Source organism: Pollicipes pollicipes, unplaced genomic scaffold (genome assembly GCF_011947565.3).
Source record: "Pollicipes pollicipes isolate AB1234 unplaced genomic scaffold, Ppol_2.1 Scaffold_7261;HRSCAF=8764_pilon_pilon_pilon, whole genome shotgun sequence".
NCBI classification, from domain to species: domain Eukaryota; kingdom Metazoa; phylum Arthropoda; class Thecostraca; order Pollicipedomorpha; family Pollicipedidae; genus Pollicipes; species Pollicipes pollicipes.
This window is the reverse complement of record NW_023597054.1, coordinates 62,865,283-62,878,282: the sequence shown is the minus strand read 5'-3', so window position 1 is coordinate 62,878,282 and position 13,000 is coordinate 62,865,283. Positions and strand designations below refer to the sequence as shown.

Genomic DNA, 13,000 nt, shown 5'->3' with positions numbered 1-13,000 from the left:
GTCCAGCCGGTTATGGGCCCCTCCGGAGCCTTTAGGTTCCCTTGGCGTGGTCCATGGGACATGGTCCTGTGCCTCCCCCTCCCGCCCCCCTTGGGGCCCGACAGGAGCCTAAGGCCCTCCATTCAAATAAGAAATACCTAAAACCCCATGCGGATGGCCCCGAAAGATGAAGTGTACCTGAGCAGATTATCATATGACCCCGATACGGGCAGAGGGCCCTAAATTCAAACACTGAGAACCGATGTGCAGGGCCCACCAGCAATCCAGTGTGGGGGAGGAGGCGGACAGAGGGGGCCCCCGACAATTGTGTAGGGCCCCATTCAAATAGCATGTGCCTAAGGCCCAATATAGAGGGGCCCAAACGATCGAGTGCGCCCGAGCAGGTTATCGGATAGCCCTTCCCCTCCCCCCCCCCCCCAAAGAAGCGTAGGCCCCCTATTCAGAAAAGAAGTACCAAAAACCTAGTGTAGACGGTCCCCAAACGACTGAGTGTGCCCAAGCAGGCCATTAGATGGGCCCCCGATAAGAGTGCAGGGCCCTAAGCAAGTGACAGAGAATTGGAAACGCCCTAGACCAATGTAGAGGACCCATGGGCATATCGCAAGTGTGTCTGTAGGTTAACCGATACCCACGTAAAGGGCCCCTGGGCAACCGAGAATACCCCTGCAGGTTAATGTATGGGACTCTGGCTACCGCTCACAGAGCCTTTCTGGCGAACGGAAATAATTCGTGGAAGGGCTCGTGACTGACAAGAGTTCCCCGGCACGCTAACAAGAAGGGCTCCAACAACAGCGCAGGGCCCTCGGAGCAAATGCAAAGAAATGAAAGACAACGTGGAATACTCCTAAACAACCGAAATTAACCTCCAAGTGACATATAGGTCCCCGGAAACAGCATGGGGCCCTAGACGGTGTAATGGGGCTTACAATTTCCAGTCCACAGCTTTTCCAATAACTGAGTAATTTTTCTGGGACTGGGACTTCTCATAGGGCCTTCTCTTTCGCTTACAACTGTTTTTGGTCGCAAGTCCAGAGATACCCAGTTTTATTGCGTTTTGTGTTAAAAAAACTGCACCTGTTCGGCCGGCTGTCGGACCCCGGAGCCAATGGGCCCTTTCGTGGCCCGGGGGGGGGGAGGGGCATGCCCCGTGGCCCCCCTCTCTGGACCCGCCCCTGCTTGTTACTGTGTGTTTTGGGGATACTTTTGTTATTTTCCACTTTTTTGCCCCTCCCCCGAACTCAGTTTGCCCTTGATGTCGGACTGTCTTGGAGTCACAACCTTCAGACTCTGCTCCAGATCAAGGCGTGGCTGGAGATGTCTTCTCCTCAGGACCTTCTAGTCAGAGCGCAGCTGGAGATACCCGCCCCGTCTCCTCCGCAGGCAGCTCCAGGCAGGGTGTGGCTACAGAGGCGCGCTCTGTTTTCTCCTCAGGAAATTCCAGCCAGGGTAAGGCCGAGGAGTGCCGCCAGGTCCCTTTCGCTGGCATTTCCGAACAGGTCTCTTTTGGTGCTCGTTCTGTCTATGTCACAGATCGAGTCGAGGCATGCGGAGGCGACTGGGGCATGTCGCCGAACTGGAACATCTGAAGGAACCTGCCAACATCACTGAGAACAAGGGTCGACCGCGCGGAAAAACGGCAACCAACGTCATCGGACTGCCAAAACTGAAACGGAGAACTCTGAAGAGCTTCGCAGATCTGCTTTTCCACGAAAAGCAGAATGGTAAGTTACGCAGTTTCGCTGTTGATGGCTCATCATACTTGCGATAGCTGCCATGCGACGACTTACAATTGGGATATTACATGTCAAGTGATGGTTTACACCTCTCTTTCGCTCCCTCGCTCTCTTGCACTCGCGGTCCCGCCCTCGCTCTATCGCTCTATCGCTCTCTATCGCTTTATCGCTCTCTATCTCTTTCTATCGCTCTATTGCTCTCTCGCCTTCTCTCTCTCTCTCTCTCTCTCTCTCTCTCTCTCTCTCTCTCCTCTCTCTCTCTCTCTCTCTACTCTCTCTCCTCTCTCCCTCTCTCTCTCTCTCTCTCTCTCTCTCTATCTCTCTCTCTCCTCTCTCTCTCTCTCTCTCTCTCTCTCCTCTCTCTCTCTCTCTCTCTTCTCTCTCTCTCTTCTCTTCGCCCTCTCTCTCCCTCCCTTCCTCCCCTCTCTTTCTCTCTCTGCTTGTCAACAGTGAGTGTGTTACCAAAAGTGCAGGCCAATCTGTGGCTTCGAGTTGACCGGCACTCGCCTGCGCCTGCGCCTTCTACAGCGTATAAGGATTTGTTCTCCGGGACCTACAGCGACAGAAACGTGCGACGAAGCACCTGGTGAAGGCGTTTGCAAATTGTCATGTCATCCCGACACCGTCCGGCACGAAGGCCCATTAATTCGACGGGAAACGACCCATGTCCACGATTCCTATGTATGCAATACGGTTTGGCTTTAAACGAGAAAGATTGAGCCGTGAAGAGCATAGAGGTCGCAGCGTATTGCACTGTAGCCGGCATTGAGATGAAACACAGTCGCACTTTTCGTGGTACTTTGGGCACCATGTACTTAAAGTATGCACAGGTCTGAGGTCTTACATGTCGTCGATGATAAGTCTCGGGCGCCATGCCCAAGGGCAGCCCATTTTGAGGTGAAGCTATTGAAACAGAAGCCCGCGCATGCTACATGTCAGTGCACCGCTGCCTGCAAAGAATCAGAAACTAATGCTGCAACGCAGTGCGGGAATCTAGCTGCACAATTTTACATGGGTTACTGGCTTCGTATGTTTTAGTCTTGGGTCATCTCTTCCACCATAACGTTCACTTCCGCTATAATCTCGCGCGTTCCATAGTGCAAAATACATCTTACTGGCCCTTGTTGCAGCCATGCTACGCTGGATTCTCAAGAAGCCATCGAAGGAAGGCCTGTCCGGTGAAGAGGGACGTACGGGCCTGGGATGTCATCCACCTCTGCAGGCTGAAAGCGAATCCAGATGTACTGCTATCTCTGGGACATCGATTCACCCGATGTGCGTGGAGGATGCTCCTGGCTGGGGTGGACCAGTTCGATGAAGAACGTGATTGGTTGTGTGGTTGTGGGGAGGACCACCTGGTTGGTAGCTCCGTGCAATGTGGTGTGTGTGAAATGTGGTTCAGCACGCGCTGTTCTGTTGGCTATGTTAGGGGCATGGGTGCATGTATATGTTCACTGTGCAAGTAGCGGTAGTTTCCCCCAGAGCATAGGCTGCCTTGAATGGCAAGTGAAAAGTTCAGCCGTCTTCTTTTGGACTTAAAACAATGTAGCAACTCTCTTAAGGTGGCCATATCAGATGCAGTGCGACGACCTGCCCTAGCCGTCGGTAGGTCGTCATGGATCTGTGAATGCCATGGCAGCATGGGTGCACTTGTGTTTGGGGGCAGCATATTGGTCAATCATGCGTAGCTGTACATAGTTACGTTATAGTGGGTCCATGGACAGGTGCTTTCTTTTGGTGTCATGATGTCGTTGCGCTCGGATGTGGTGTCATGTCGTTGTCCCTGACTTGCTGTGACACGGCTGACCAGCGACGGTGGATGCGTGGCTTTAGCTGTCATTTCCGTTTAATATACATGCGCGTTTTATACATTATGCTTTACATATGCGTTTTATAAATTATTATTTACATATGCCTTTTATGTATTACATTTTATACACATATGCAATATATGATATGCAATAGGTGCCTGATGTGTCCAGATTGTCACCCTACAATGAAGCACAGTCGTTTTCTGGTAACCAGAACATTGACATCCAGATAGACGCGATGCATTCAGAGACGGATGATTTGGCTAGCTGTTGTGGCTGCAAGCCTAAGAGCTGCGAGTTGGGCACTGTGGGACACTGACCGCCACAAGGGCTTCTCGTTGTCGCAGGGGTCCAGACCAATGCAATCCTCGGGCTCGGCCTCATCCATGCTTGGGAAGCGGGCTCTCAGGGCTCAGACCGGCACGAAAACAACTGTTCGGTGTTGGTGATGTCTTGCCGAAATGGGGGCCCACATTGCTCTAGGGGTCCCCAATCGGTGGGAGAGACGTTCTGACTGATATTTGAGGTCACGGCGCTACCAGTGGAGGGTTGTAACCTACAGCCAGCACTTCGGCCCTTCTGTCTTCCGTCCAGGCCCTTGAGCTTTGGTCCCAAGGTCTTAGGATCCCCTCGAACACGGCTCTTGACGGCCTCAGGGCACCTTCCCAACGCGGGACCTTATGTCAGGCACTTAGGGACGCTGGGCGACATAGGAACCCCGACTTTGTTGTTGCTTTAGAAATGGGTCTTTAGGCCTAGACTGCCGAGGAGCCGGATGTTTGGTTCTGGTGGTGCCCAACCGACCGATTGCCTCTTATTGACACAGGGGTCCCCTGCAATCGATGCAAAGAGCCCTCTGACTGGTATTTGTAAGCCCAGCCAGCAGCGTCAGGCACCTTAATGCGACCCCCAATCAGACCTTTGGGCACTCAAAACGGGCCCTCAATCGTCGATAGCAAGGGGTCTGAACGAGCCCTTGGGGATCCTAAGGGAGGGGAGCGGGCGTGCTATCTGTGCCGTCGCTATCTGTGCCACGCGGGTATCATTGTGTGAGATTATTCAAGTGGTATGCAGGTTTTACAATTGTGATACTAAAAACTGCAGGGCAAGGCAATCCTCGGGCTCGGCCTCTGATGCCGCTGTTCCCCTTTTGTCCAGTTCCCACGCAACCTATGGTAGGTTTCCGTTGCGACGATGATGCGAGACTGTGAAGCATGGGGAAAAAGCGCATTAGTACCTGTCGACGTGCTGCGACACATACCGATGCATGAACTGTAAACGATTTGATGACGTGGTGTTCATCTGTGATTTACGTGACACCGAAAGTACTGCGCCGAATCACGCCTGCTTGCCGCCAGAGATGAAGGAGGACGTAGGCAACATGCCTTCTACGTCGCCACCACAGATTTGGCGATAAGAAACTGCCACTGTTACTTTCACCAACTATGCTTTAGTGCCAGCAACCATTGGCTGAGAAAAGGCGAAATTTGGAAGGTACTAACCTGCGCTTTATGGCACAGACGCGGCTCTTGTACCTTCGGTGCGGAGCTGGCGCGGAGATGCTGCTATGTTGCATAACGGGTGATTGAAATGGGCCATTCTCTACCGATTTCGGGTCCCGAGATGCAACAGCTTGTCAGTTCGCTGAGAGAAACGAAATAGCTCTGCTGTGTTTCGATCGCACTATACCTAAGTAGGGTGATATGAACTCAGCCAAATCAAGAACTTTGAGTTTGCATTTTCTCAACATGCAAGAAATATACACAAAATTGCCCAAGCTGCAAATATATATGCAAACCAAGAATCTGTGGGCACATCTTAAAGAAACAACAATTAGAAATCATGCTGACATGAAAGGTCAAGGTCAGGACAAAGGCCTGCAGACCCCAATTACATGTTTGCAGGGGACTGGGTCAATTGGAGTGTTTCATTTCCTCAAAAAGTACATACTCTGTCTAAATGAGGATGCCATGTCACCAACATGTAGATGCTGCAATGGGGTTAGGTCAAGGCCATTCCATAGGTTACTGTGATAATCTGCTGTTTTCATGCGATCTATGATTCAAAATATTTTCACGTTGATTTTGATCGCCTTATGCAGCTTCAACGTCAGCTACAGTTTTTTTTTCTAGTCATTACATAGTCAAGATGTAGGTAGGATGTCAAGATGAAAGCATACAAGGCCAACATGACATGCAGTATGCTAGTCTTGTCATGCATGTTTCCAGATTGCTTATTCCACAAATCCAATACAATCACTTATAATCTTGCGTCAGGTCATCTTAGCACCTGAAGAGATCAAAACCTGTCATTTGTGACAACTTACTATGACCTTTGAAAGGCATTTGATAGCCATGTGCAGGCAGGGAAATTGTCAGGGAAAATGTCCAATGTCTATTTGCAGCAGCACAGTCTTGTGATAGTTCTTCTCACTGTAGGGACTGCAGACACCCCTCTTTCCATGCCTCCCCCTTGGTTACCTGTCTCTGACAATTCCATTGCAGGTCCCCGGTATATCTAAGCAAAAAAAGTAGAGGGCTATAGTTATCATCAACTTTCAAGGGAAGAGCTAGCCTTTATGATACCTTTGATATAACTGGACTCACACAGCAAGTTATGAAGCCTGGACTCCGAAGCATGCAATGGAACAGCTACAAAGAATGTTACATCTGATCACTTTCATGGAAATTACATATCCATCACATAACATGCTTATGTGCACTCATATACCTAAGGAAGATGACATGATGATGAAAAATTGACATGACATGGGATTCGGTCCCCAAGACAACCATAATATGGAATCAGATGAGATTGCAACCTAATCCTATACATAAATATTCACAGCATTATGTCTGCTAGCTGTCATTTGTACTGCTCATATTTCATGCTTCAAAATGATTTCAAACAAAAATAAAAAAGAGGCTAGTTATCTGAGCAGTGTCTGGATTAATTGAAGAGATGCATCAGCTTTACAACATGTAATAACAATGTGGTACATTTTGTACCACCAGGTTCATAAATGTCTTCAAAAATGCAGCTATAGAAACACAACACACACACAATCCAACATAGTGCAAGACAGCAGGCAAAGCACTCAACTCCCTGCAACTAGCGGGCCAATGCCGCCTTACACTAAAATCATGGAGAAAAACCTGTGCCTTTAACATTACCAACAGGTTAACAAATGGCTACCGCACACACAAACAGCATCGTGTACAATACACTTCTTTAGATTTCGTGCATACCACACAAAAGCTTCAAACACATCATAATTAAATCCAACATGCACCACCCCAAGCCCCCGCAAAACACCAGTAACACGAACTGAGAAACAGCAAGCGACACGCAGCGACGTGAGTCAAGGTTGGTGAACTCATTTTGTCATTTTCGCGCCACGCATTTGGCACTTAGCAAAAATGAACAAAAGTGAGCGCAAAAATGAAATGGCGATACACAGGGGTGCCAGGGGACTGGCTGTCTTCTAGGATTTGCAGCGTACGTAGGGGCAGTGCGCATATCCTTTCCGAGGTTTTTGGGGGGTGCATAAGCCCGGTACGCAGCCACCTTCTACTTTGGAGGGTGTGTAAGCCCGGTGCGTAACCACCCTCCGTGTTTGAGGGTGTACAAGCCCAGTGCGTAACCGCCCTCCGTTTTGGAGGATGTATAAGCCCGGTGCGTAACCGCCCTACGTTTTGGAGGGTGTATACGAACAGCCAATCTGAAGATGGCTTCGTGCTCGCCACGATGCCAGGTATGTGTACCTGTGGTGGCCTGACTTCCCTTCTTCATATTCAGATCTGTTGTATTTCTGAAAGAAAAGTGCTTGAACGCATTTTTGACATGCTGCCTGGGGGTGAATGGTGACCTTTAGACGTCCGCTCGTTGAAAGGCGCACGTTCTGGTATGTCGAGCACGCCGCTCTCTTCAGCTTTGTATTCCATGCACAATGGCTGAATTACTCATGACAGCGCTTTTCGGCGTTTCCAAGTACTAATCGGAACAGGCATACTTCCCAACTGGGCGTTTCCGCGTTTTCGATTCGATTAGCTCTGTTGAATTACTGATGGATTAATGTTTGGACGCGTTTTGACATTTAACCGCCTAAAACCTACATGATAACCTTAAGAGTTCAGGCTATCAAAAGTGCATATACCTTACGGCATGGCGAACACTAAGCCGTCTACATATTTGTATGCGAGGTACTGCTGACGGAGTAATGCTCAGCCGCATGTCTTTCCCTAATTGCCCACCGCCTTCACGACGCCCATTAGAGTTGTTGCTGGCATGCTGCTCTGACGGTGGCAGTTGGTGTAATGTCATATTCGACAGCGAAGGGCGACAAGATCCGCTTGAAAGAGGATGCATCATCGGTATTGCTACCTGGGGATCAACCGATGATTTGCGGCAACAAACTGGTGTTCGAGACCAAACTGCTGACATGTGCGAGGGCAGAGGACAAACCGTAGTACAACAGAATAGTCTCCGGTGCAGTGTTAATCAACACTACTGGTGACCAGACTGTAATTGTGCAGTTTTCGGTCGCGTTGGGGTGACGTGCGTGCAAATATGTGTAACGTGCGGGAGGAAAAACATGCCGGATGATCTCTCTCCTTCTTTCCATGGAAGTGTGTCATCAACTCGTCACAACACGTGACAAATATTGAGTTTGAAGTAATTCCACTAAGCAACTTTTTGTTTGAGGTACTCTTACGTTTCTGGCGCAAGGTGTCATGTAGAGGAAGTGGTCAACAAGCACAACACTCCTTTCACATTTATGACCCACGTGATTCGCTGCATCCTCGCCTCACACAGAACAGCGCCTATTGCCAGACAAACCCTCTGATGAATGCGTGATTCACACCGTCAACATCCCACTCGGCCCGCGGCCGTCCTCAGGTCGTCGAGTTGAACAGCAGCCCTTGCCCCTGCGCCATGCGCAGCTGCCGCTTGCGCAGCAGGTCGACGAACTGCAGCTCTGGCCTCGCCAGACTGTCGCACCACTCGCTGTGCGTCCGCGGCTGGAAGCCGTACACGCGCTCGCTGAACGTGGCGAAGTCAGGCTGCATGGTGGCGCGCTCGCTGCTCTCCATGTCGCAGCGCTCGAGCGCGCGTTCGTTGACGGCGCGCAGTTCGGCCACCTCGCGGCGCATGCGCGCGGCGCCGAACTCAGCCACGCGCCGCTCGAACAGCGCCAGGAAGTGCGAGTACAGGAGGTAGTCAGCGGCCAGCCAGCGTTTGAGGCGAACGCGCGCGCGGCGCGGCAGGGCGCTGTGCGCCGCCGCCGTGCGCGAGTTGAGCCGCAGGCCGACCACGTCCTCGATGCGCCAGCACAGCGCGTGCTTGAGCAGCACCAGCGACTCGTCGAGCCGCTCGGCGATCATGACCAGCCGGAAGCGTCGCTCCGTGTCGGCCACCAGCCGGCGCACGGCCGCAAAGTCGGTGAGCCGGTCGGCCGGCAGGCCCAGGTCCCAGAGCATCTGGTTGCGGCCAAGCACGCCGAAGAAACGCTCCTCAGGGATCGGCTCGCGCTCGAGGAAGGCCGACAGCGGCTCGACGCGGTCCTGCTCCAAGTACGCGTACATCGACTGGAAGGCGGCGGCCGGGTCGCGCAGCGCCGTCACGTACGTGGTGTTGGCCGGCATGACGCGCGCCACCTGCGCGTGATCCCAGCGGTTGTGCACGGCGAGGATGTTATAGCCGAGCGCGTGCCACGGCAGGTCCCGCACCAGCTCCGCGTTGAACGGCTCGCGCCGACCCAGGTAGTTGCCCGTCAAGGGCAGCACGAACGTCAGGTTGTGCCGCAGCCCGAACCGGAACAGGATGTTCTGGATGGTGGTGGAGGCGCACTTGTGCGTCTTGAGGAAGCCGATGTTGACCTGCGGCCGGCAGGCGGCGGCGGGCTCGCCGGCAGTGGAGTCGGGCCTGCCGAACAATCTGCCGCGGAATATGACCCGATTAGTCGGCGCCGGCGAGCGAGTTATCAGCCTTTGATAACCGCACCGTCTAAGACACCTGATATTCGCGAGTGGCTGTTATGCTGCTGTTCAGCGTGGCTTCGCCATGAAGCTATCTGCCTCACCGTTGTGGGCCACTGAATTCTGCATCAGCGCAAACGCCACAAAATATGCAAGTGATTGCAACGCTTGCTAGCCCAGCTGGGTCGATAGGCACTCAAACTACGCGCTTTGGGACTTCGCAATCATATCGCTCCAGCATAACACCATAATCTTTCGCCAGCACGATTTAAAACGGCCCTTATTCGCAGAACATAGTCATTACTTGAACCGGACCCAGCGCTGCGAACAAAACACGGATCTACGGAAACACGCGGTCCGTGAGGCGAGTCCACATACAGTTTTCAGCGAACAATGGCAAGAGCTGACCGTTTGGGGCCGTCTGACAGGTAGACCAGAAGACTGAGCAGAGTCACGCCCGGCAGCAGCAGCAGCATCTGGCGCTGGAAGTACTTCATGCTTTCGCTTCCACCCGTCCGGGCCTCGTCGTGCGGTCGATCAGTCGTGTCGTCGTCGTATCATCGCTCAGTCGCGTCCAGATCTTCTCCGGATCTGCGGGAGCACACGTGCTCTCCAGCAAACATAACGCGGCCACCTGGCCGCCCGCCGCCCGCCGCCCCGCCGTCCCGACGGGTGCCCCGCGCGGCCGTTGGACTGATTGCTGAGTCGGTCGCCACTCCCCGTGTGGGGTGCGGGGTGACGGTAGTGACCCGTCAGCATGGGCCCGATAGCAGCCGTGGAGCAGCGGCGCACCCAGCGTTATCTTTCGGGGCGCGTGGCCACCCTCAGACCAGCATGACCATCGGCGGCTGAATACTGCAACACATTAGCCGCGCTGCTGAGCTGCCTGTGGTCAGCACGCACCGGGCGGCCGCTCGATACGCCCACCTTCGCGACTTTGGACCTGGGGTTCAAGTCCTCTTACAATGGACGCTTGTTGCAACGAAGGGAAGTACCGCCCGCAACTGTGTGCTTAACAGTCCGACGCCCGCGACGGTCGGCTCTTGGCCCGGTAAACGCACCGCGCCGCCGCCGACCGCGCAATAAAAACGGCGGCGTCGCGGACGGGACGGCGCAGCGCCGACCTGTGCTCATCCGAGCAGCTTTAGGCAACTTAAGCCATTTCAAACGCAGGAAGTAAAAGCCAAAGGACGTCGATCGGCAGACGAGTTGTAAGTGAAGTGACGTCCTACGCTCGGGTTCATCAAATGGCACTTCGCCCGTGTCCAGATGAGTTCGCACGCCCGAGGTGGAAAAACTAGAAGCTGCAAATTCCGCCTCGCAGGAGGTGATGCACGCTGCTCAACGTGTCAGAACAGCACCCTACAGACATCGCGTGCGAGGCCGCTCAAAGGTGCTTACACACAGAGGGGGAGGGGCTTAGACGGAGCGTAGCCAAAGCGTGACAAACGGAGGTTTTTACGACATCGTAACATTACTCTCAGGAGTGTTGCGTATCATGCTGAAATCTTTAAAAATAACTTCTAAGGACGTAACGGGAAAGGGAGCTTCGTCAAGCTTAGCCGATGCGCAACCGCGAGGGTGGAGTGAAAAATGGTCAGAAACGCATAGCTGAATTTAAGGCCGGCCCTGACTGACCTGTTGCTGTCACTGTCTCCTGACTGGAAGGTGGGCCGGCTACCACTGGTCCGCCGCACCCGATGTTGCGGTGACGGGCGCACTGGGCCCCCACCAGACACTCGGCTGCTGGTCCCGCTAGGCGTCGCGTCGGCCTGGCCCGCTGCGCCGGCGGCGGGCCGTAACCTGACGTCCCGCCGCCCCGGTCTCTCCCCGGTCTGGCGGCGGCGCCGGCACGCCAGAGGGTCGTCAGCGGCGTCGGAGGCCGTGCCAGGCGGGCCGCAGCGCCACCAGTCTGTGACGTCACCAGCGCACGGTCAATGACGGCGCCAGATAGGCCCGGCTGGTCGATACCGGCCCGGCCGACTCTTCCGCCGGCTCTCCGAACCGACTTCCCCCCCCCCCCCCCCCTCTCCAGCAGGAGTTCGGGCCGGCAGACACGGCCAGCCGTCGTCGGCGGCGGCGCTGTCCGCCCGGGAGCCGACGGGGGGTCGGAACAGAAACGACGGCACAGCCAGCAAGTCAGGCATTACCTGAACCGTCAGAGAGCGCCCCGAATAATAACACCACCCCGCGAAGAGACCCCGATCGACAGAGCCGGAACACCAAGAGAACCCCCGAGCAGGCGAGGCGACCTCGACAGCGCCGTTGCAGACTACATAGACCCCCCCCCCCCCATCCCCAGCAGTGTTCCGTGACGTCCGAGTATGTCCCTTGCCGAACGACTCGTCCAACCGCACCCGAGTCGGTGAGGACGTCTCCCGCTGACGGACCCCAGTGGCACGCTGTCGGGATGCCGCGGCCGTCGCAGAGTATACCGTTAGGTCAGGTCAGGCGCGCAGCTAGAATCCTGGGGGGGGGGGGGGCTGGCTGTCCTAGGCCCCTTTCCTGGGTACCCCTCGCCAAGTGGGCGAGGGGGTACCCATACCCATAAGCCTGTAAGCATACCCATAAGCCTGTTGAAAACGGCATTTTCTGTAGTTTTTGTGCTTTCTTGCGGACAGGAAGTCGTAGTTTAGAGCCCCAACGCGTAGCGTAACATTTCGATTTCTTATGGCACAAAAAACTCAGTCCTATCTAAGGCTCCAGAGTTTGAATAGTTATTTTGTCAACAGGGCCTACTTCAAGAGTAAATCACTGGGGTTATCTGTCACAACGCTCGGCCTCCGTTGGCCGTTATTCGTTCACCTAATATAGCACACGTGTACATTATACTCCTGGGAGCACGATCTTCTAAATTTACTTTGGGACGGTCTTGGGCATGCTCACCGACGCCCCGCACCCTCGAGTTCAAGCTACGTCTAACAGGCTCAAGACTGCTGTCAGGACCTCTACGGCACCTGGGTGCTCACAACCGTAATTTAGCTAGGGAGAGGATTACCTGGAGTGTCGTTTCGACAAGGCTGTGGCAAAGAGTACCCCACCACCCCAATCTACAAACCTGAGGCCAGCTCGCAGGTGTAGGCGCGCTTACCCCTACCGGCCGGCACGCACTATCTATTCGTGTCAGCCGCTGGTAGGAGGCTTCGGCCGAAGTGAGATCGGAGAGCGAGGGCGGGTCAGTCTTCAGAACCGGCTATGTGTGAACGCACATCCGCATTCTAGAGCCCACCCCACCGCAGCATCGCTTTACCATGGCCGGCGCTTTGCGCCCCAGGGCTGGCATTAACGATTTCTAGAGCAATTTCGAACGCTACATATCGACCGAGTACTTCGCTTTTAGGAAGGTGCGAGCACGAAACATGTGGCTCATGAGCGTCGTGACCAATGGATGAACAAAGTTTAGCTTTTTTGGCCGCTTATCCCGAAGCAAATTTACTTGCCGGGTCCACGCTACATTTACCAGTCAACACACTTTAGT

General features: G+C 53.9%; 1 protein-coding gene across 1 annotated transcript; it reads right to left on the bottom strand.

Annotated features, from left to right (window-relative positions):
• Positions 1–8,312: 8,312 nt before the first annotated feature.
• On the bottom strand, positions 8,313–11,360 carry LOC119112607 (galactose-3-O-sulfotransferase 3). The gene is made up of 3 exons (XM_037236825.1): positions 11,161–11,360; positions 9,931–10,113; positions 8,313–9,481 (listed from the first exon to the last, which is right to left on the bottom strand). Exons 2-3 carry the CDS (start codon positions 10,017–10,019, stop codon positions 8,440–8,442), a joined length of 1,131 nt encoding a protein of 376 aa, XP_037092720.1. The 5' UTR covers positions 10,020–10,113; positions 11,161–11,360; the 3' UTR covers positions 8,313–8,439.
• Between the last annotated feature and the right edge of the window lie 1,640 nt (positions 11,361–13,000).

Excerpts from the sequence above, each read along its gene's own strand:
- LOC119112607 (XM_037236825.1), bottom strand. The coding sequence starts at position 10,019 with ATGAAGTACTTCCAGCGCCAGATGCTGCTGCTGCTGCCGGGCGTGACT. Across the intron at positions 9,482-9,930 it reads CTGTCAGACGGCCCCAAACG|ATTGTTCGGCAGGCCCGACT; the intron begins GTCAGCTCTTGC and ends ATTCCGCGGCAG.